The 21,191-nt window shown below is 39.7% G+C and overlaps 1 protein-coding gene across 9 annotated transcripts in view; it reads right to left on the bottom strand.

The window, feature by feature from the left end:
* Positions 1-21,191, bottom strand: part of LOC126469810 (battenin) — a 249,762-nt gene that overhangs the window by 63,385 nt on the left and 165,186 nt on the right. For 6 of the 9 annotated variants that reach the window (XM_050097076.1, XM_050097084.1, XM_050097077.1 and 3 more), the window contains one exon: positions 2,246-2,454. In XM_050097076.1, coding sequence (XP_049953033.1) covers positions 2,246-2,454 — 209 coding nt within the window. Of the gene's footprint in view, positions 1-2,245; positions 2,455-15,111; positions 15,301-21,191 lie in introns of those variants that run through there. The other 3 variants (XM_050097081.1, XM_050097082.1, XM_050097080.1) reach the window with 2 other exon arrangements.

Raw genomic sequence — 21,191 nt, 5'->3', positions numbered from 1 at the left:
ACACACAGGCGTGTGCATGTGAGTGAGTATGTGTGTTTGTGTTCATGTTTTTCCTACAAGCTTGATAAAGGAAGTACATTCTGAAAGCTAGCAAAATTCTATACCTTTTGTTTGCATACCTATCAATGATGCTGTGCCCCTGCCCCAGTCAACCAGAACTTTCCAGACATCTTATATCCTTGTGTAACTGATCAAAGATTTTGGTTGCAGCATGTGCACTCCTTTTTGTGCCAAAGGCATCCTTCTTGTCAAATAATGAACAGCATTTTTTCTTGTGGTATCATAACTATGTACATCATTATTCCTCTTCATATGCAGTGGATTATTTGCAATAAAATTCATGAGGGAATAACTATACTGGGAAGCAGTAGTCAAAATGCCTAACTCCTTAAAATGATGTCTACAACACGCACCGTATATTATTCTTACAGCACATTTTTGAGCAATAAAGACTTTCTTTCTTATATATGAGTTACCCCAGAACATCATTCCATGTGGCATTATTGAATGCAAATATGTCAACTTACTGATCTGTGTCTCTGCAAGATCTGCAATGATTCCAAGTACAAATGTGGCCAAACTAAGTTGTTTTAGGAGATACAAATGTGCTTTTTCCAGTTTAAAAATTTTTTGAAGTTTTCAATCTATTTATTATTCCCTCACCATGCATTACACTTATCATTGGCATAGTATCTCTAGATGAACATAATGATTTATATAAAAAATTGAGAGTGAAGCTACTTGCATAAAACCAGTCAATGATACTTTTAATAAAATTGTTTGTCATTTCTTATGTTGCTGTATGTAAGCTTGGATTTATTACAATACTAGTGTCATCGAATTCTGTTTCTTGTACAATAGGCAGAAGATCATTTATATATGTGAGGAACAATTGCAGACCTAAGACTGAGCCTTCTCTCTAGACAGAAGACTCTCCCCTGACTACATTGGTTGAATTATTAAGGACTTCAGAGTGATAAGATGGGTTAAAAAGACCAAGGTATATAATTTACCAGTCAAGTAACTAAAGTGCAATAAATTGTACTCTTATACGATGGCTATTCAGAAAGTAAGGTCGGATGGAGTGTGAAATGGAAACCACAGTGGAAACCCGATGAAGCTTTGCACAGATGTGTTGGGTAGTGTCTCTAGTATGCCCACTGATTGTGCCATGTCACTCTTTTCAGTTCTGAATGCACAGTGAGCACGTAAAGATGCTTAGAAGAATAGTTTCTCCTGCCAAGTATGAGGGCCTGGTTTGTGCTTTCACCTGATGTCATGCAGCCCACATAACATAAATGTCACACGTTTCCTTCTGCATGACAATTCTTGGCCACACTCTGAAGGGGAAATAAAGATGCTCCTGCAGCATTTTTGATGGGAAGTGTTTGATCACCCACAATAGTGCTCGTAATTGACTCTCCCTGAGTTTCGACTCTGCTCACATGAACTGCTAGCGATGAAGACAATGTTGTGGCACAGACAATGAGCTGCAGACCAGCATCGAGAATTGGCAGGAAGCACAGGCAGCTTCCTTCTATGACAAGGGTATTGGAAAGTTGGTACAGCACTACAACAAATGTCTAAATCAGAGTGGTGACTATGTAGAGAAGTAGCTGGAAGGTGTAGCTAATTGTTGCAAATAAATAAATAAATAAATAAATAATTTGATTTTCACAGCAGTTTTCATTTTGTGACTGATCGGACATTACTTTCCAAATAGGCCTGGTAGTTCTTCTATGAAATCTGTTTCAGATGCAATAGTGCTGACTACTGTCCTGCTGGCCTCAGTGGACTTATACTCATCCACTGCAATATATAATGTTTCTATTTGCCACTTTCCATTTCTCTCAACCCACCCTCAACAGTATGGCAACTACTCATAAATAAGCTGTGTCACAAGAACTGTGTGTGTAGAAACACTTAAAATGCAAAAAGACTGATAGCTCAAGTGCTATTTAAATTTCCTAAGCTATTATGCATCTCTATGTACCATTCAGTAACTAAGTGCCAGTAAAAAGTTTCCTTTCTACTTTTTTGTTTATTGTTTATACCCAGAAGTTTCCACCACAGAAATAATTTTGTTATAACTTTTATACACAATGCACCAGTTAAAATGTAGTGTATCTTGCTTTTTTTCTGGCCTGAGAGTGCAGCATCAGAAAAAAATCAGTACAAATAAACAGACAGAAAAAGGAAAGAGACAGATTGTTAGGACTTATGCGAGCCAACTGTGGTTACTTACAGTGCTATTAGTATCAAACGTTTTCAGAATATCATGGGCTGCACTCAGCATGACGACATATCCATAATTGTTGCACAATCCAAGTAACCAATATGCAGCCAAGTTTCTCCATTTTGCCTGAACTTGGTGCTGCTGCAGTGGTGTCGAGTCAGAAGTTTGTTCATCCATGGAGAATTTTTTGACTTTAGACTGGGCCACATTTTCAGTACCTGATATTAAAATATAATGGATTAGATCATGAATCAGTTCCAGCATCTAATATTAGAATACAATTTTAATTAGATGAACACAAATAAATCTTTGACACTGTACAGTTTCCTAATTGCACATTGGGCAGTGCTATCAATTATACAACAATTTATGATCATTGCATGACTTAACAGTCTCAAACAAAAACAGCCTGCATGGTGTCTTCCTGGGTATGCTGTCAGTTTCTCATATCTTCTTCACACAATAATTTGACAATGTAACTTATCATCATCATCATCATTGGGTGTTCCCAAATATAATGAATTGCCCATGAAGCTGCTTTCCCCTTTATGTGCTGAGTACCCCCTCTCATCCATTCCTAGGTGTTCCTGGGACACCTTTGATAGTCTGGGAGTACACAAAAACAGATGGTCTACAGTTCCCTGACTACAGAACTGCAGAAAAAAAAGGGAAGTGGTAATCCGCACAAGGGTGGGCATTATGTTGGCTAATCATTGTGCCAAGAAGTCACAGGGAATTTACACTTGAGAGGACATTTGCATTAACAGCACTGGTAAAACATGAAATCTTAATTACAGACTCTTAATTACTACTAAATAAAATGTTTATTTCTAAGGCTCCTTCCCAATGAAAATCTGTATAGTGTGGGCAATGTGATTTAAAAGGCTTTCTTTCTTAAATGAAACATTACTGCAGCATTTTTTTCCTTTCTTTCTTTCTTTTAAGCAGGCATCAAGTTGGAAATAGCTTCTGCATATACAATATCTATATACAATATCTTTTTTGTTTAAGCACTTACAGGTTCTGATTTGGAATCAGTTTTATATAATATCAATTTATAATTGTTTTCTGTTTTTTTTCCCTCTGTTAGCATACAACAAAAGACTGATGGAATGCCCAATACTAGTTCAGCAAAGCAGTAAATAAATGTGCATATTATGCAGCTCCAGTCAACATTATCATATCAAAAATAATCATCATTCAGTTTATTCAAGCTGCTGGCTGCTGTGCATCAGTTGGCTCTGAGCACTATGGGACTCAACTGCTGAGGTCATTAGTCCCCTAGAACTTAGAACTAGTTAAACCTAACTAACCTAAGGACATCACAAACATCCATGCCCGAGGCAGGATTCGAACCTGTGACCGTAGCGGTCTTGCGGTTCCAGACTGCAGCGCCTTGAACCGCACGGCTGTGCATCAGTGTTTGATATCAATATAGGGTAGCTACCTGGCACACTTTATACCACAAATTTTAGTCGCAAAATCTGTGTGTTTCTGTCATACTTTCATTTTACTTTTGAGAGATAGCACCTATTCTGAACACTTGACAGTATACTGTCTGCACTTCTGGGAGCATGCAGTGTGTTCGCATGTTAGTAATGTAGAGCACCCCACTCACTGTGCTAAACACTGCATAATGTTGCTTTTTCAAGTAGCTATTCTTTGTATTACAACTTATTCATTTTTTAAGTAATTTGTTTAAGTATGTTTCCCATCATCACCCCCATTCCTAACAGCACTTGTGATGCCTTACCTCTATAGTAATTTTTCATAGACAGTAAGGTATATGTGTGCTAATATTGTTTGAAATTTATCCACATGTCCCAAAACTAAGCCTACATGTCACACCTTTCCCTCTTTAGCTCCAGCCCAGTCCCTACCTACATCTACATCCACATCTACATCCATATTCCGCAAGCCACCTGATGGTGTGTGGCGGAGGGTACCCTGAGTACCTCTATCGGTTCTCCTTTCTATTCCAGTCTCATATTGTTCATGGAAATAAGGATTGTCGGTATGCTTCTGTGTGGGCTCTAATCTCTCTGATTTTACCCTCATGGTCTCTTCGCGAGATATACGTAGGAGGGAGCAATATACTGCTTGACTCTTCGGTGAAGGTATGTTCTCGAAACTTTAACAAAAGCCCATACCGAACTACTAAGCATCTCTCCTGCAGAGTCTTCCACTGGAGTTTATGTATCATCTCCGTAATGCTTTCGCGATTATTAAATGGTCCTGTAACGAAGTGCGCTGCTCTCCGTTGGATCTTCTCTATCTCTTCTATCAACCCTATCTTGTACGGATCCCACACTGCTGAGCAGTATTCAAGCAGTGGGCGAACAAGCATACTGTAACCTACTTCCTTTGTTTTCGGATTGCATTTCCTTAGGATTCTTCCAATGAATCTGTCTGGTATCTGCTTTACCGACGATCAACTTTATATGATCATTCCATTTTAAATCACTCCTAATGCGTACTCCCAGATAATTTATGGAATTAACTGCTTCCAGTTGCTGACCTGCTATTTTGTAGCTAAATGATAAGGGATCTATCTTTCTATGTATTCGCAGCACATTACACTATGAATGTTATGGCCATCCCAATCCCACAGTAGTTTTGTTTTCAAATAGAAAGTTACATGTCTAACAAGTTTGACTGAAACTGTTTTAAGCATTCCAGAGCTATGCTTTACAAATCACCCCTTCCTATTTTCACCCCCCACCACCCCCCACCCCCCTCACTCCAACAGGTTAAATGTCATCAGGACCATCACCAATAACCAGAGCAACCCTGAAAACTGTGGGTTCAACACCAACACAGTTCGAGTACTAGGGGTTTCATATGTCAATAGTAATTCTTTCCAGATAATAGGTCATACACAGATCAAGTTTGGGTGACATTGCTCTAGGTGCCCAGAGTTCTGCTTCCTTGTGTGAAGCTTGTCTTGTTATGTGATATCTGCTTATAGTAAGAGCCACAAATTTCTCCCATAAATCCTTTGACAAGACAGTTGGAAAACCATCATTGTACAATGTTCCTTTCTCAATATCTGTCAAATACCATGACTCTCTGGACCCAAGACTAGTTGTAAATATGTACTACATTCTTCATTCTCTTACAACTACTTTTAATGTGAGCAGATAACAGGATACCCATCATGAATATGGCAGCCATAAAATCATCACATCAAAAGTTTTTACTCAATTTCTGCCCACCCACACAACTTTCCTGAGCCAAGGACTGGAGCAAATATGCTCTAAATTCCTTGTGCTTCTACACCTGCTTTTAATATAAGCAAATATTATGACACTAGATGCTGTGGGGTGCAACTAAAACCCAGCCTACCATAAACTATACTGGACACAAACTACAGTCACAGTATGAAAAAATATATGTCACATAATAACTACTGAACTTTATGGTTGACACGGTGAAATATAACATAAAGCACAAACAGACCAGAATTGTTGATAAACTAGGAGTAACTAAGTAGTTTGAAAATGCAGTAACTGATTCCATCATTTGTGGATAACATGCTGTTTTGGACCAATGGTACAAAAATGGAAGAAATTTTATCACACAAATGCATTTAGAGTCTGACAGAGAATAGTTAAAGTACAATTTATCACTTAACCATACAAGCACCTCAGTGATCTACTCTGTAATCATTTAATTTCCATCTTCCAGGAAAATACACATTAACAATGTAGTTGTTTGTTTTAATGTAAATGCACTATAATGAATGTATTTTGCTTCATGTTATCTGTTCCTAGCTCTAAAATTTTGTTAGTTATTTGCTTACTTCATGCAGTCTGACAGGACAGGAGAGACATTACACAATATGCTTCCCAGCATCAGGCCCACTATAGTAAACACTACATGACTGCAAGTGCGGGTACTAACAATGGGAATCACCATTTCAGCCCACCGCCTCCTCTACCTCCACAAATAGGGGTACTAGGAGTATCTTACTCACATATTATTTTTTCCTAGAAAGTAAACCATATTTGTAGTAAGTTCCACTGAAATTTCTGCATACTTTCCAGAGTTAGGCCTACCCCTTTTCTTCACCTACCCTCTCCCCATTCCTAAGAGTGCTGATAAGTGTGTTCTAGGCCACAACACTTTTCTTACAGAACTAAGTTATACCTGTAAATATTTGACATACATGGTTCCACATATTCAAAAGTTACACTTTATATGCCACCCCATCCTACTGCAACCGATACCCCTAGTGGTTAAATGTTATTGGAACTTACACCAATCAACCAGTAACCCTGTAAACTTCGGTTTTTCTGGAACTAAGTTACACCTGTAAATATTTTAGATACGTTTTTGCACATATTCAAAAGTTATACTTTACATATCAACCCATCCTACTGCAATTCATACCCCTAGTGGTTAAATGTTATTGGAACTTACACCAATCAGCCCAGTAACCTTGTAAACTTTGGATTCAGCACTAATACACGAAGGCATGCTGCAAAGTAATGCTTCAAAATTTTTTATCTGAAAACTCTTCAGATTTTAAAATAAAACAAACTTTCTTAGCATTCTACATCTTTATTCTTCAAGTCTACATATTTATTTCTCAACATAGTCATCCTTGTGACAAACACATTTCTCTCAACAAGACGTCAGTTTGTTGACACCATCACTGTAGAATGTCTGACTTTGTTGGCAGAGTCACAACCTCACCTCTGCTTGCACTACTTCATCATTATCAAAGTGATGCCATCGAACATATTCTTTAAGTTTTGAAAACAGATGAAAATCGATTGGGGCCAAGTTGGGACTGTATGGAGGATGACTGGTGACAGTGAACCCAAGGCATCGAATAGTTGCAGATGTCAGAGTGATCGCATGTATTCTGGCACAGTCATGCTGAAGTACAGGGTGTTCCATGTGTGGGTGAACACTTCAAATTCATGCTTTCAGTTTTCTGATGGTCTTGCAGTGCCATGCACAGTTTATGTGGTGCCTTTGGGCATCAATTCCAAATGCACCACACCTTGAACATCCCAGGACAGTGTGAGGATGATTTGCCCACTGATGAAAGGCCCTAATGTTGCTTGGTTCACACCTACAGAGTGGCATGTTACATATTTAGCTTTTACTGTGTTTTGTTAATAGTGTATTTCTTGAATTTCATGCATATTTCTCTATTTAAGAGGTGTAATCTCACGTTCTTGTAACTGTGATGTATAGAGTTAAACAGTCACTAGCACAGTTGTCATTTCTTTTGAACAGCTAACTACACAGATCATAAGGTGACATGTCAAGAGGGTAGAAAGCTGCATATCTAGGTTCCTGTAGGTGTTTTTACAGTCAGTTCTTGTTAGTAATACTAGGATGGGTAGGATGTGTGCACGCTGTGCGAGGACCCAGAAGGAGCTGGCAACAGCTCGTGAAGAGCAGAGACAGGCAGGACAGTGAAGGGGGAGGCGTGTTTATAGCGATAAGAAGTGCAATAGTATCGAAGGAAATTGACGGAGATCTGAAATGTGAAATAATTTGGGTGAAGGTCACGGTTAAAGCACGCTCAGACATGGTAATTGGATGTCACTATAGGCCCCCTGGCTCAGCAGCTGTTGTGGCTGAGCACTTGAAGGATAATTTGGAAAATATTTCGAGTAGATTTCCCCACCATGTTATAGTTCTGGGTGCAGATTTTAATTTGCCGGATATAGACTGGGAGACTCAAACGTTCACAACAGGTGGCAGGGACAAAGAATCCAGTGAAATTTTTTTAAGTGCTTTATCTGAAAACTACCTTGAGCAGTTAAACAGAGAACCGACTCGTGGTGATAACATATTAGACCTTCTGGTGACAAACACACCCGAACTATTTGAAACAGTTAACGAAGAACAGGGAATCAGCGATCATAAAGCGGTTACTGCATCGATGATTTCAGCCATAAATAGAAATATCAAAAAAGGTAGGAAGGTTTTTCTGTTTAGCAAAAGTGACAAAAAGCAGATTTCAGAGTACCTGACGGCTCAACACAAAAGTTTTGTCTCAAGTACAGATAGTGTTGAGGATCAGTGGACAAAGTTCAAAACCATCGTACGATATGCGTTAAATGAGTATGTGCCAAGCAAGATCGTAAGAGATGGAAAAGAGCCACCGTGGTACAACAACCAAGTTAGAAAACTGCTACGGAAGCAAAGGGAACTTCACAGCAAACATAAACATAGCCAAAGCCTTGCAGACAAACAAAAATTACGCGAAGCGAATTGTAGTGTGAGGAGGGCTATGCGAGAGGTGTTCAATGAATTCGAAAGTAAAGTTCTATGTACTGACTTGGCAGAAAATCCTAAGAAATTTTGGTCTTATGTCAAAGCGGTAGGTGGATCAAAACAAAATGTCCAGACACTCTGTGACCAAAATGGTACTGAAACAGAGGATGACAGACTAAAGGCCAAAATACTAAACGTCTTTTTCCAAAGCTGTTTCACAGAGGAAGACTGCACTGTAGTTCCTTCTCTAGATTGTTGCACAGATGACAAAATGGTAGATATCGAAATAGACGACAGAGGGATAGAAAAACAATTAAAATCGCTCAAAAGAGAAAAGGCAGCTGGACCTGATAAGATACCATTTCAATTTTACACAGAGTACGCGAAGGAACTTGCCCCCCTTCTTGCAGCAGTGTACCGTAGGTCTCTAGAAGAGCGTAGCATTCCAAAGGATTGGAAAAGGGCACAGGTCATCCCCGTTTTCAAGAAGGGACGTCGAACAGATGTGCAGAACTATAGACCTATATCTCTAATGTCGATCAGTTGTAGAATTTTGGAACATGTATTATGTTCGAGTATAATGACTTTTCTGGAGACTAGAAATCTACTCTGTAGGAATCAGCATGGGTTTAGAAAAAGACGGTCGTGTGAAACCCAGCTTGCGCTATTCGTCCACAAGACTCAGAGGGCCATAGACATGGATTCACAGGTAGATGCCGTGTTTCTTGACTTCCGCAAGGCGTTCGATACAGTTCCCCACAGTCATTTAATGAACAAAGTAAGAGCATATGGACTATCAGACCAATTGTGTGATTGGATTGAAGAGTCCCTAGATAACAGAACGCAGCATGCCATTCTCAATGTAGAGAAGTCTTCCGAAGTAAGAGTGATTTCAGGTGTGCCGCAGGGGAGTGCCGAAGGACCGTTGCTATTCACAATAAAAATAAATGACCTTGTGGATGACATCGGAAGTTCACTGAGGCTTTTTGCAGATGATGCTGTGGTGTATCGAGAGATTGTAACAATGGAAAATTGTACTGAAATGCAGGAGGATCTGCAGCAAATTGACGCACGGTGCAGGGAATGGCAATTGAATCTCAATGTAGACAAGTGTAATGTGCTGCGAATACATAGAAAGATAGATCCCTTATCATTTAGCTACAAAATAGCAGGTCAGCAACTGGAAGCAGTTAATTCCATAAATTATCTGGGAGTACGCATTAGGAGTGATTTAAAATAGGATGATCATATAAAGTTGATCGTCGGTAAAGCAGGTGCCAGACTGAGATTCATTGAAAGAATCCTAAGGAAATGCAATCCGAAAACAAAGGAAGTAGGTTACAGTACGCTTGTTCGCCCACTGCTTGAATACTGCTCAGCAGTGTGGGATCCGTTCCAGATAGGGTTGATAGAAAAGATAGAGAAGATCCAACGGAGAGCAGTGCGCTTCATTACAGGATCATTTAGTAATCGTGAAAGAGTTACGGAGATGATACATAAACTCCAGTGGAAGACTCTGCAGGAGAGACGCTCAGTAGCTCGGTACGGGCTTTTGTTAAAGTTTCGAGAACATACCTTCACCGAAGAGTCAAGCAGTATATTGCTCCCTCCTACGTATATCTCGCGAAGAGACCATGAGGATAAAATCAGAGAGATTAGAGCCCACACAGAAGCATACCGACAATCCTTCTTTCCATGAACAATACGAGACTGGAATAGAAAGGAGAACCGATAGAGGTACTCAGGGTACCCTCCGCCACACGCCATCAGGTGGCTTGCGGAGTATGGATGTAGATGTAGATGTAGATGTAGATGTAGAGATGAAGAAGAGCTGAATGTGCTTTTGGCTATGGTCAGTCATCTTGAGGTTGCTGCCTTGGGTGTAGTGGTGGTGGAGAATCTGGCACATCATACGGGACACCTCAGGTGTTGCTTGTTTCACCCATCGGCTCTCTTGCTGAGGTCCTTCTTAGTATACCCGATGTGGTGGATCTGCATCACAGCAGGATAAGTGGCAGGTGGTAATGCGTTTGTGTTGCTCAATGCAGAGCGCCAATGAAGTTTGGCTGAAAGAAGACACTGAAGCAATTCTGAGGCAGGCTGCCAGATCTGTTACCAGTAGATCCGAACAACACACAAGTGTTATGGGGATGTTTTGGGAACTCAAATGAGAGTCTCTTGAGGGAAGGCAACATTGCTTTCGAGGAAAACTATTTAGAAAATTTAGAGAACCGGCATTTCAAGCTGACTGCAGAAAAATTCTACTGCCGTCAATGTAAATTTTGTATAAGGACCATGAAGATAAGAGACAGGATAAATTAGGACTTGTACACAGGCACATAGCTAGTCTTTTTTCCCTTGTTCCATTTGCAAATGGAACAGGACAGGAAATGACCAGTAGCAGTACAGGATATCCTCTGCCACGCACTGTACAGTGGCTTGTGGAATACGTGTATAGAAGTGTATGTAGATGCATATGTAGAGGGCATAATTTTGAACTCTTTTTGGTGTTAAGATATCCTTTGTGGCAGAACTCCATCAATGTTCTATTGTTTTGGGGGTCAAAATGGTGAACCCAGTCATCAACTGTCACAATGCTGTTCAGGAACCCAGCAACCTCATGCTCAAACACAAAATAAATTGTTGATATATGCCTAGTCTCCTTCATTTCATGTCAGGAGTGAGCATTAGAGGCACCCACCATGCACACAGTTTTCTGTACCTTAGTTCTGTAGTAATGGTCTATATACACTCTTATGATATGCCACACTTACCTGAGAGCTGTCTGTGTTATCCAACGATTTTCTCTGAGGAGTTCATCAACCCTATTCCTATGAGTTTCATGCATTCATCCACACTGAGTTCTGCCTTCTGCCACACGCACTGGGATTAGAACCACCATTTCCTTCATTATGAGCATGATCAACTCAATGTCGCACATTACTGCTTTTGATACAATCATCACTGTACAAAACTTTCACTCTTTTATGGATTTCAATTGGAGACACATTTTCTGCAGCCAGGAACTCAATTACAGCATGCTGTTTTTCATGCACCATTGCCATGTTACATGCTAGCCCTCTAATGGAGAGGGTTGCAACTTGTGCCAGCAAAATGGGAAAGTCGAACAAGTAATATGCATTACATGTAATATCTCAAATGATATTGGGAACAGAATAAAACATTCTAAGGCATTACTTTTCAGCATGCCCTTATAGTTTGTTTACAATTATAAAGGATGTCCTAACCCTTATTTTATTATTTCATTCTGTCTGCAACTGCCAGTATTTTGTTTAGTTTTTGAAATGTTGAACAATTTCAGCCATAGGCAATTTTCAAGTACCTAAATACATTTGTTGACTGTATGATCATCAAAATATGCTATGCAAAATGTTGCCATACTGGTCTCTTGCATGTGCTTTATATGAATCATGTCTATAGCCTTGCACTTCTGAGTACAGATGTCATAGGTTCAATTAAAATTGTACAACTAGCCTCATTAGTATGGCAGCACATTATGAGGTTAAAATAGCATAATCACACTGGATGTACATGTACAGACTATAAATGACTTTTTTACCACATATTAACTCATACCATGTATAAAATTTAGTTGCAATAATTCCAGGCATTCCATAGCTTTGCATTCACGCCACTCTCTCATTGCCATGAAAAGAGGTGTTATGGGTGCCTTAACTTCACAGTAATTGTTTCCTGGCACTAATGACAAATGGAGGTATCACATTTGTTAACACATTGGACTCTCAATCTTAAATTCCCATCTGGTTGTTCTTATTTAAGTCTCCTATGGACTCCCTAAATCGCTTGGGGTGACCATGATAGTGATTATCACCAATCAGCAACTAAGCTGGTGCTTTTATGCTAATAGTCTCAGTGTCAATGAGTCATTAAATTCTAATGTTGCTTTCATATTTAATCAAAATGACAGACAGCAGTATTGTGTACATTGATGAGTTGTTTTTTGTTTTGTTTTGTTTTGTTTTTTGTTTTTTTGTGTGAAATTTACTGAGAACAAAGCCATAAAACTTTCACACATTCATACAAGGCTTCAAGCACAGTATTGTGTTGACATACTCATGCACAGAGGCTGCTGTAAATGATATAAATGCATGAGTAACAGTCCCTGACTCAATGGTTTCAAGTTCATAGAAATCATTCGTGTGACAATTCTGTGTGCAGAATGAATGCTATAAGAAAACAGTGAAACCGTAAAACAGAGATGGCTATTTGTGTGGAAAAAATCAACATGAGCATTATCATATATTTGTCTTTTGGAAGGTTAGTGCACGTTAGGTACCTACTTCTTCCACCAGGCAGAAAACAGTGCAAGACTGGACTATAATGGCAATAATAATAACATCTTTCTGAATCATTTCACTCCATAATATAAACATATCTAAATGAATGCAGTTACAGAACAGCACTAAAACATTAGGCCAATGGATGTATTGGTAAAATGAAGCCAAGAAGACTAATGATTTTGAAAAATGAAGCCCCAGAAAGAATGATCCGAATGAATCCAAACCTAGAGGGCACATCTGGAAGATTAAAAGCAGTAAGCTATTAACACTGCAGTGAACTGGCAAACACATGGGCCCAGAAGCACTTTTTCTTGTGTGACCACAAAGGTCAGTGTCACCTACAGTTCAAATAGTGAGGAGCTGTGAAACAAAGTGTAAATGTAGAACCATGTACCACTATGTTACAGCTACATAAAAGGCTGAAATACATTCACAGGCAGCTGGATCAGAGATGGCTGATATGTTGGAAAGAGAGCATTCCTATCACCATGGTAGCTGATATAATTAGGTGTGTTACATGACTAAGATGTCATCAAACTTTATTATGGCTACCAATATGACAGTCAGGCACAGGACAAATAAGAAACATGATATCAACACATTTGACCTCAATTAGGTCATATTCATTGCCAAGCACATGGGACACCCCATCTCTGAGGTTGTCCAGGAACTGGGCTATTCACTCTCTGAATGGGAAACAATTCACCTCGGACAATAACGTCCAGTTGTACATGCATAACTGATTAACATCACAGTTTCAGGAATTTTATGAGACACCCATTCGTCGCCTTGTGTCACAGTGGGACAAGTGTCTCAACAGCCAGGGTCAATACTTCTAACTGACAGGCACTGCTTTCTGTAGTTATGCCTCTGGCTTGTTTCTTTTTGAACGACCCTTATACATTCTATTTTTAGCATTTCTTAGTGGTATATTAGTTTTATTTATTTACATTACAAGAATGGCATCAACTGAAATATTTCAACAAAAATCCATTACTATAACCTACATCTACATCTACACTGATACTCCGCAAGCCACCCAACGGTGTGTGGCGGAGGGCACTTTACGTGCCACTGTCATTACCTCCCTTTCCTGTTCCAGTCGCGTATGGTTCGCGGGAAGAACGACTGTCTGAAAGCCTCCGTGCGCGCTCTAATCTCTCTAATTTTACATTCGTGATCTCCTCGGGAGGTATAAGTAGGGGGAAGCAATATATTCAATACCTCATCCAGAAACGCACCCTCTCGAAACCTGGCGAGCAAGCTACACCGCGATGCAGAGCGCCTCTCTTGCAGAGTCTGCCACTTGAGTTTATTAAACATCTCCGTAACGCTATCACGGTTACCAAATAACCCGGTGACGAAACGCGCCGCTCTTCTTTGGATCTTCTCTATCTCCTCCGTCAACCCGACCTGGTACGGATCCCACACTGATGAGCAATACTCAAGTATAGGTCGAACGAGTGTTTTGTAAGCCACCTCCTTTGTTGATGGACTACATTTTCTAAGCACTCTCCCAATGAATCTCAACCTGGTACCCGCCTTACCAACAATTAATTTTATATGATCATTCCACTTCAAATCGTTCTGTACGCATACTCCCAGATATTTTACAGAAGTAACTGCTACCAGTGTTTGTTCCGCTATCATATAATCATACAATAAAGGATCCATACATACCAAGAGCATCACTGTCATCTTCAACTTCAAGTTCATCTAAGCCTTCATGTACCAAGTTCTTTGTGGTTAAATCTGACATATTCTGGTAGATTTCTCGCAGACTAAAACATCTAGTATGTTCATCACTCTACAATTTAATGACATGAGAATAATGGTACAGTTTCTTCCACATACATCAGACCAGATCTGCACTTGGTCATCCAATCTTACTACATTTCTTGCCTATGTTGCAATCTCGTTTGAATTATAGATGGAACTGAAGCAGCATTCCTGCCTTTGATTTGGTGCTAAATACGATTTTGAAAAAGTCATATTGGATCTCAAATTCCGAAATGTAAATAAAAATTTGCTTGTAATAATTGTGAAAATACAGATTTCAAATAAATCAGTCAATGATGGGCAAACAAATTTCACATGTTAGTAAGTGTTATGGCAGTTAAGTGCTGCACTTTAAGCAAAAGAAGCAACTAAGCTGTCATTAAAATAAAAGCAGGATCTACTATGAAAAAATGAAGCATTTCAGAGAGACAATTTAACACTCAGTCAGAAAGACGATTGTCATTAATTGCACTCTCAGCCTGTACTCCAATACACAAAATTCATATCACATTTCCCTCTGTTTAATATTATTACCTCCATTCAGCCTGCTACAATAGCAAGTGCATTAAGTACATGGTCCCTAGATCAATAAAGTAGCTAGGACCAATTCATGTCCGCTCAGGAATCATGACAAAATTTGGTGCACTGGCCAACCTGAATATGGCCTTATGGTTATACTTCACGCCCATTCTGGCAAATGCTCAGCTTGTTCCTCATCTCTGCCTCAAAAAAAAACCACAATAGACAAACACACAAAACATGATAAACATACAGAAGCAAAATTAGACAAATCACAAACATGTTGAAACACATATCCTTCCTCCACAGATTTTCAGCTGGTGTAACCTCTGATTAAACATTGTTAAGTTAGTGTAAGAAAAATACAGTGTTGTATTAGATTTGACAAAGCTGTGGAAAAAAGCAGGCACCACTAAAAAGTGAGAATTGTTGAAATTTGATGAGAGATATTTACTAATAATCAACAGGACCTCTAGAAAATGCATAATAAATCAAATAACTTGCTTGAGGCTTCTACAATTTTTTATAGGAAAACAGTATTTTCTGACAGATAAGTAATGGATATTCTGTTGTTTCTATGATTATTATTATTATGACTTTAAGACATGGAACTGCTTGGACACTAGTGCCTACGCATAAAATAAATTGTGAGGAATGTGGTTAATGTAAATTAAAACAACAACAGGCTCTACAATGACAGACTCTACAGCAACACAGGAACAATACACTAACACAACAGACACAATTTAAAATAAAATACAACTCTAAGGAATGTCATAAAAACAATAACACAAAACATGGATTTAAAAAAATGCAAAATAACTGTCAATAAAATGCATTATAAAATAGCCGGTCTAGAAAATTTAAACTGGGACCAGATCTCTGTGGTTTGTCATACTCGTCTTATAGTCATTTAAAATAGCAGGCAGGTTGTGTAGAGAACACAGGACAACCCTCAGGTCAGAAAATAAAACACACTCAATCAAAATATGGTGTACCGACATGCATGTTCCACACATGTCACAAATTGGTGAGTCCTTCTACCACAATAGAAAAGCATGTGTCAGAGGACTGTGTCCAACCCTTAGCCATGTATGGGCTACTTCTTCAGCCCACTGTGGCCAGGAGGAGGTAAGCCACAGTTGCACAATAGATTTCACTGACTACAGCTTATTGCCTCTCACATTCAGTAACTGTACCCTCCTGGTCACGTATCTCCTGGCTGCTTGTAGAGGGACAGAACAAGGAGTAGGTTGGAAGAGCAAGCCTTCTTAGTGGCCGCACCAGCAAGTTCATTTCTCCAGATTTCTGTATTGCCTGGTAACTGACAGAAAATTATCTCCTTCTCCTGCCTTTGAATGAAAAGGAGAATGCTCTGAACGATCCTGTCTGCTGTGTGCATCTCTCCAATGGCAAGAAAGGCACTTCGCGAACTAGAGCAGACAAGGAATTTTATGTTGCTAAGATGTCATCTCCTCTGTTCCAGAGTCCTCAGGATAGAAAATAATACTGCACTGCATATAGCAAATTGCTCTAGAAGTTCTATTCTGAGAATACATTCTGGGAACATGACTGAGCAGCAGCCAAAAAGTCCCCCTGCTTAGACTCATCAGTGTTGTGGTATATGGACCTCTCACCAAGCAGACCTGCAACACATCCACACCTGTGGTACAGGAGTGGCCTAACCCAGAAGGGATTATATCAACAGGTGACAGAACTTCAATCATACACGCTGACTAGGCAAGCAGGTGGCTGTGTGAGAACCACTACAGGTTGCTGGCCCCACAAACCTGAGGGCCATGTGACTGAAAATAGTTCCTGTAGTATCTCTACCCGGCCTGCATATTTAGGGAAGCACAACACCACTTCAAGCCAGTCTTCAGTCGAGCTCTGCATCAGGTGTCAAAAGGACCCACAGTTCTTCAATCAGAGTCTCATTCAGAATCTTAGCTACGTACAACGCTCTGCCACTCGTCAACCAGCATCGGCCGAGGAAGCTCCCAGTGTCTGTCACCACCATCACCAGGACTTGGCCTCTGCATCAGCGTCAGCCAGGTCATCAACCTTATCTTTGTACATCATCTTTCTACCAAGTGAACCTTAGACCGTATCTTGTTCTGCGACCAAGAGAATATCACACTTTGAATGTCTACATGATTAAGGCATTCAGCCTAAGTTAGGTCTAGTGTAAATTCAAGGCTAATCACAAAATTTCACGAACTATTGTAAGTGATTAACTTTTCCCCAAGGAGGAGCTTTTGGTTGACGATTTATTAATAAAACTGTTCTACATTGTTTACCTGGGCTAGGTTTTCATTGCACCTCAATCGGCACAAAACATATCAAGTATAAACACTAATGAAATCCCACTGTCAGTTTGAGATCTTATGAAATTTATCTTTAAAAATGCGTTCTATCATATAGGCCTTATGGCAAGTCATCAGTTCTAAAGTTAATCTGGGACCCTTTACTAATCAGGGATCTCCAACTCCACCCCTGACTTGGGCACCTTAATTCTATCAACCTGTATCAATCACTTCCAAGATCCTCTCATGCAAAGATCCCAAATAGCCTTATTACACATGAACAGTCATTGAACAAAAATTCCTGTCATGGCCATGCAATGTAAATCAATGTTGGTGATTTTGGAACAGACAAAACCCTCTATATGCTTGGTGCACTATGAGGAGGAGCTGTCCTGTCGACAATGTGGACTCACCAGCCTCTCCACGCAAGCAAGGAATTGGATTTGTGTTGTAAGTCTCCGTTATAACCTGATTCCCCCACACCACACCAAATCTTATAATTTATGGTACAAATGTCTTGCTGATCCATAAATATGTCATCTATATTTGAGGTGGGACTGCATGAAGAATTTAGAAAACTGGAGCAGCCAATCTGTCTGCCCTCCTGGACCTATGATTAATGCATTTTAAAGATTTAAAGACTTGAGACATTTCATATCTTTGAGGTGTAATAGTTGCAATAGTTTCTCATGAAAGAGGAGGACCAGGAATTTCACCTTTTCTGTAGAATTTACAACAGACAAACTAAAAGGAGAACAAAAGTGATTAAAAAGAACACCAACCGTTGTCCGAAAAGACAACTTACAATTTGTGACATTCATCTATCTTCCAGCATCCTGATGGTCATTTGTAACTGATGAGTGGTTGTTGTGATGATGAAAGACTCTATTTTGTCACTTTTCATCTCTGAATTTTTATCTTCTCAGTGTATTTCAGGCAGTCTCAACCTCATACTGGGTGGGCACATTTTGCTTGAGATGAAAGTCAATGCCAGGTTCATGGGTTGCCTTTCTGCATTTCCCACACATGGTTTTTCTTTATACCTCTAACCCTTAGGGTTAGAGGTATAAGACTTAACACTAAAGTGAAGGAAGGCTGCGTTGATATGCTCAGAACGTGAAGAATTAGTGAAGACCACAAAGAAAGTGGTGGTCTTCTACAGCTCTCTGTTATTTCTTCAAGTTATTTTTCTCACATCAATAATTTCTGTCACTCCTATTCTTGTTTTACTTCCCAGACATCCATTTCCCACACCACAGCATGTGACTACCTTACTCAAGTTAATAATGTTGCGCACATCATTTACTATGTTGCATTCACCCAGAGTTTCCAGTTTTCTTAGAAGTTCCAACTGTTTTAATTTGTTAGTTTCTACTAGAAAGGCACTGTTTCACACTTCTTTCACAGATTTTAGAATATAAAAGAAAGCCATTCAAAACCTTTATAAATAGATAAGGGCACACTTTCAAAATCACCTCTTTATTTTTAACAACATGAAATATATTTTGGTTCATTAGTGAACCCTTTTTTCTAATTCCCTTCCGGCCATCAAGAGGACTGGCCTTTCTCAGCCTTCTTTTGTAGTGGGTGTTAGCTACTCCTTGGAGTCCACTCGAGCTACTTTGAGAGTTTAAGACTGTCAAAGGACCCACTGACATCACACGAGCAGCTAGAGAAATAAAGGTCCTAAAACTTCCTGGTAGATTCTGGAAGTAAAAGTCCTCTCAGACAGCTCCACTTGCCTAATTAAGCCTTATACAATTGAGGTGCAGCAGGTGACCCAGAGGTTACTCACTGATGACTGTTTGGCCTCAGCAGCTGACCAACACATCGGCACATAGTACACCTTGAGGTTAAGGTATTTTTAATGGAGGTTTTTTTCACAATCTGCATGGTCCAGGCAGTTAAGCCATGATCCCCACTCCCTATGATGCATAATGTTCCACCACAGTGCTGCATGGTGGCTGCTGAAGCATGCAGAAAGTTTACAGTAATAGAGGACTGATTACACTCGTCAGTCCACAGTTCACCAAACTTATACCCAGCAATACCAGACTGAGTACCCTGCAGTATTCATCATCTGGCATGAACCTGGGGCCCTGCATGACTCATTATATGCCACAGATGATGATGTTTATGATCCACTGCATATTTGAACATCAAGGAAGTTTTGGGGAAACTTTTGTTTAAGACTCTGTGGATTGTGAAACGAGACTCAAAAAAAGCCTCACTATTGTTCACAATTAACACAAATTTGATGTCCATTCATATAGAACACATGTTCACAAACATCCAGTAAAAATCCATTGAAGACATGGAACTAAATAGCAGCACACTGAGTCATTAAAATGTTTAACATGTCTGGAGATTATCTACAAAACAGGCATAATGTGTTTCAATGAAACTCATGTGTTGGTATTACATGTAAAAATTTGCACATTATGTCTTGTAAACACTGCCTATCAGATTACTGACTAAGCAACCCATGGAAACAAATATGAAACTGATAAGAAAGGCACAAAATTGTCGTTGAAAAGACTTGGCAAAAACTGATAGACCAATGCAGTGATATGCAGACAGCATCCAATTATTATCACAAAATGTGTAATTTTTACTACATATGCTTTAGAGTAATGAGCTTGGTCTTCAACTTTACCTACAAATGTGTCTTCTGTTGCATAATGTTCATATCTTGTGAGTAAAGTCAGTCATTTGGGACACACACAGAGCAATAACTGTTATTATATACACTGAGGTGATAAAAGTCATGGGATAGCAATATGTACATACACAGATGTTAGCAGTATCACATATACAAGGTGCAAAGAACAGTGGGAGCTGTCATTTGTACTCAGTTGATTCACATGAAAACTTTTCCAACATGATTATGGCCACATGATGGGAATTAACAGGGAAGGCAGAATGGTAGCTGGAACTAGAGGCATGGGACATTCCATTTTGGAAATCGTTAGAGAATTCAATACGTCAAGATCCACAGTGCCAAGAGTGTGTCAAGAATACCAAATTTCAGGTGTTATCTCTCACTACGGCAAACGCAGTGGCCGACTACCTTCACTGAAAGACCAAGAGCAGCGGCATTTGCGTAGAGTTTTCAGTGCTAACAGACAAGCAACACTGGATAAAATAACTGCAGAAATCAATGAGGGATGCACAACAAATATATCCATTAGGACAGTGTGATGAAATCTGGTGTTAATGAGATATGGCTGCAACCGAGCAACGTGAGTGCTCTCCTGGGCATGTGACCCCATCTATTGGACCCTAGATGACTGTAAAATCATGGACTGGTCAGCTGAGTCCTGATTTCAGTTGGTAAGAGTAGATGGGAGGGTTTGAGCATGGTGCAGACCCCCAGAGTCATGGACCCACCCCTGGAGTCATGGACCCAGGTCATCAACAAGCACTGTGCAAGATGGTGGTGGGTCTATAATGGTGTGAGCTGTGTTTACATGGAATGGAATGGAATGGAATGTGTCCTGTGGTCCAACTGAACCTATCATTGACTGGGAGTGGTTATGTTCAGCTACTTGGAAACCATTTATAGCCATTCATTGGCTTCATGTTCCCACACAACGATGGAATTTTTATGGATGATAGCGCACCATGCCACTGGGCCACAATTGTTCCTAAAAGGTTTGAAGAAAATTGTAGACAATTTGAGTGCTCTACATTAATCTCATTGAACTTGTATGGGACATAATAAAGAGGCCAGTTCATGAACAAAATCCTGCACCAGCAACACTTTCGCAATTACGGAAGGCTATAGAG

This window comes from Schistocerca serialis, chromosome 3 (genome assembly GCF_023864345.2).
Source record: "Schistocerca serialis cubense isolate TAMUIC-IGC-003099 chromosome 3, iqSchSeri2.2, whole genome shotgun sequence".
Taxonomy (NCBI): Eukaryota; Metazoa; Arthropoda; class Insecta; order Orthoptera; family Acrididae; genus Schistocerca; species Schistocerca serialis.
The sequence above is the reverse complement of the archived record's forward strand: the minus strand, read 5'-3'. Positions and strand labels throughout refer to the sequence as shown.